Below are 3896 nucleotides of genomic sequence, written 5' to 3' on the forward strand. Positions count from 1 at the left end.
AAGGGTAACTGAACAAGGAACCGCCTTTCTTGACTCTATGGCAGCCGACTGCGTTATTTCTATCGGTGGAGGGTCGGGAATTGGACTCGGAAAAGCCATCTCTATTCGTTCAGGGGCACCTCACATCTGCATCCCAACGACTTATTCTGGCTCGGAAATGTCCTATTCTCGGCGAAACGCAAAATGGCCACAAAACTACTCGATCTGACCCCAAGATCCTGCCTTCCGTGGTTATTAATGATGTAGACTTCACCTTGACCCTAAGCATACTAATGCCTCCATCTGCGGGGTATTATCATTGTTATAGCATCATGACAGATATAGTGCGTAGGCGCTACCTAAACTGTGTTAGGCTTATGATGCAGTTATGCGCTAGTGGGTGCTCTCTAGTCCCTGATATCCCCAGTCCAATTGAATGTTTGTCAGTTAAAGCAAGGTTGGACCAGAATGGACAGGATGTCTCTATATTCAACTCAACAAATTATGTCATAACTGCGACATGCACACACTATAACTCAATTAAAATTAGCTGGTCTGAAAGGGTTATGTCATATTTGCAACATAGAGACCATCACACTCTAATATGCGCGACCAGGCAACGTAACAGGGCACGCGTTGTTGCATAAACTTGGAGTCATAGTCTGGTCAGCTTTCTAACATTGGCGAGTCCATTAACCATAAATTACAAGTCATTGGCACTCTTGGCATGCTCGGCATCCTCTAAACTCCTTGGACAAGCTTTCAAAAGACCAATTTTACTACAACTTCAATTTTTCCCCGCACCTGTCATTCTACCATATTCTAAATGGATAAATCCGGCAAGGAGATCGCATCGCCAACATATAAGCCCCCGTTCCCGCCCACTTCTTCCTTGGTTTCTCAGGATGACCTAGTCCTCCCTGCAGCCTTCAACGATTTATCTCCCATAGCAAGGGAACTGCAGCCACTGAGATATGAGGCTAGAGATGAGGTGCATAGATTTCTTTGCGCCTTTTTCGATCTTTCTCGATTCAATGCCATACGCAAGATGTTATGGCTAATCGCCGTCCATGGAGCTCCCCGATCATTATACTACCAGAAATTCCTGCGCCGTGAAATTGTAATTGCAGAGGAACTGGATCTTCATCTTGTTTGGGCCAAGTCGAGAATATTTATCAAGCCACTACCGGACTTTCTCCTCAACTACGATTTCTGGGAGGCCAACATATCCTGTGACCCTCAATTGCACCGAGCAGCGTGCGGGCTTCTGTACTCTTATTGTGGCCTTATTCGCTTTGGTCATGATTTGCGGGTGGCTCAAGAATCTCGTCTAATCAATGAGAACTTGGACTACCGAGCTTGGGCGGAATTTGCCCGTACAATACTACCAAATCTCAACCCCAAGGACTCTAATATCATGGACAAACGATTCCAATACGGCGAGTTGCGGTTAAATCGGCTCGATACGATTTACCGATATTCGCCTTACAAGTTTTCCATATCCAGTATCCTTCAAGGCTTCCCCCATGCTTTGACCGAGAGCTATGTGCCTTACATGGACCAGTACAATAACGCAGTGTCAGCGTTTGGTATCATTGTTATTATTCTGTCGGCTTTCAATCTATCATTAGCCTCACACTCGAAAAGTCCAGATCCTGATCTTCAGCAAGCAGCATACGGTTTCAGTATATTCGCGATGATATTATGCGCCGCCCTTACTGGATTGTTTATTGTATTACCCTTGGTTTCCTCACTAGCGACAATCTATGGCTCTTTTGCCATACGAAGACGACTTGAGAAAAGAAATGAGGACAATTACGCGTAGCTTAGTTATTATTACCCGCACTCTGTATTCTTGGTATAATATACTTTGTTTGGGATGTTTACGCCTGAGTTATTAGAGCCAAGCAATACTGTGTTTGCAGCTATCTTCTTCTCGGTGATAATTGCTAGACGATGCAATAGCCTGCGGATTTATTTAGTATTAGTTAATATATATGTTTATGAGAGATGTATCGGCATAATCTACATAGATAACTATTCTTCTGGTATATATACTGCTATTTTAATTTCCTTAGCTTTATAGTATTAAGTTGGATTATTTTAGCTGAGGAATTAAAGTTTTTTATACTCCTTAAAAAGAGGAAAAAGAGTTATTATTTAGGTTTTTTATTAGTTATTACACTGTAGTAATTAGTTAGGTATTTAATATAGTATTTAAATTATAAGCTTAATGTATTATTTACAGTTAAGACCTATAGCTAGAAGTATATATTTACACACTCGAACTTAGCTTCTAGAAGATTACTAATATATATTTTTACTTGGTTCTAAAATAGTAATTAATAAATATTTAAATTCTTCCTCTTAACTCTATTTCCGCGTGGCCGAAAGATGCATGGGAGCCAGCACCAAACTGGACTTTACATAGGTGCACGGTTGCGACAGATACTACAACTGAAACAATTGGTAGTGGTGATTCAGGTCGTAACTAGCCTCGATGACTATTTGGGGGAGTATGATCCTCTTGTCTTAAAGACACCGCCTGCTCCTCCGTTTGGGGAATGCATCCCGGAGCAAATTGAGCATCTTGAGATCCGCAGTTGTTGAAGAATGAATCCCCCCATCACCTGTCTCACTGAAGTTTCGTGAATCTAAGATCGGTTTCCAAGGCTTCAAGTATCCATGTTCACATTTATTGACAGGTGTCTCACTGAGGCAGAACTGGACAGGCTTGCTGTTAATCGGGTGGGACTATCGGGCAGTTCGGTGTAGTTCTGATTTCATTTCTTGCCGTTAGGGGCAACAATATGCAACTGCGGACATCTTCTTAGGCGTGATACTTTTCTATGCAACTGGGGGTACATAGACCACCTCCAGGAATTATTACGCGGCATGATACAATAGTAGATCAACAGCGAGGGAAGAAGAAGAGAGTATGAAGCAGATAGGAAGACAAGTATGTCGCAAGATAAGTGTATTTCTGCCTCCATGCTGCAATTGTGGAAGCCCATGATGATGCGGGAGGCCCACCAAACGCCACTCTTCGTGCCGGACACCGACAAGCAGGCCTAAATCTTGATGCCTGACCAAGAGCTGCTTCTCGCCCTGAAATTATGAGCTTAAGCTGAAAGTGGTTAACTTGCACATCCTCTGCGCTGATTTGAGCCATTCTGTTAACATACAAATCGGAGGGAAAAGCTCTTGGTCAAGATCCTGATTCGTGAAGTTTGAGGCATGTGACTGGAGGCCATACAATAATTAGGATGTACTGACTTAGTTGTATTGGTAGTACAGTAGGATATACTTGTACAATGTCTTTTTTGTACTAGGCTGTTGTTTATACTAGGATAATCATAATAGTATCCCCCCGGTTCTAACCAGACTACAATTTGTACGGCTTGAGGTGGAGTGGTATAGATTTTATACTAGTTACATCGGAATGATCTATTTCCCCATACTAGTCCATAGAATTAAGGTAGACTAATATATCCTCTATACTGGTCCTGGCTAACTACTCGACTAGTCGACTTATACCGCCATATACTTCAACCAGGATATAAAGGACCGCATACTGACCCTGTTTAACTAGCATACTATCCTAATTATTCTAACGGCTTTCCCCTACTAGTCCACCCATGATAGGTATGTTATCTACTACTGAATCGACAGTTCTCCCCTACTAGTACATCTGTGACGTTTTATTCCTACTTGATGCCTGAATGCAATCTCTAAGGATAACCCTGCTACTTCGGCGGTCGGTTTAATCCAGTTCTTAGTTGCTAAATGATGATAATAAGCAGTGTACATTCAGTCGGGTCTCCCCTGTTTTTTATTGGAAAGAAAATCATACCCTCTAGTAAGCCATTAGTATTAAAGAACTATCGTTTTATATTAACTTGCGGCCTGAACTATTA

At 42.1% G+C, this 3896-nt stretch overlaps 1 protein-coding gene across 1 annotated transcript; it reads left to right on the forward strand.

The window, feature by feature from the left end:
- Positions 1-719: 719 nt before the first annotated feature.
- On the forward strand, positions 720-1866 carry BKA55DRAFT_585300 (uncharacterized protein). Its single transcript, XM_046194435.1, has one exon. It carries the CDS (start codon positions 806-808, stop codon positions 1802-1804), a length of 999 nt encoding a protein of 332 aa, XP_046041674.1. The 5' UTR covers positions 720-805; the 3' UTR covers positions 1805-1866.
- Positions 1867-3896: the final 2030 nt, after the last annotated feature.

The sequence above is a fragment of the Fusarium redolens genome (assembly GCF_020744475.1).
Source record: "Fusarium redolens strain MPI-CAGE-AT-0023 chromosome Unknown BKA55scaffold_30, whole genome shotgun sequence".
Classification (NCBI taxonomy): Eukaryota; Fungi; Ascomycota; class Sordariomycetes; order Hypocreales; family Nectriaceae; genus Fusarium; species Fusarium redolens.

Bases quoted from the DNA above. Each gene is read 5' to 3' on its own strand.
- BKA55DRAFT_585300 (XM_046194435.1), top strand. From the start codon at position 806: ATGGATAAATCCGGCAAGGAGATCGCATCGCCAACATATAAGCCCCCG.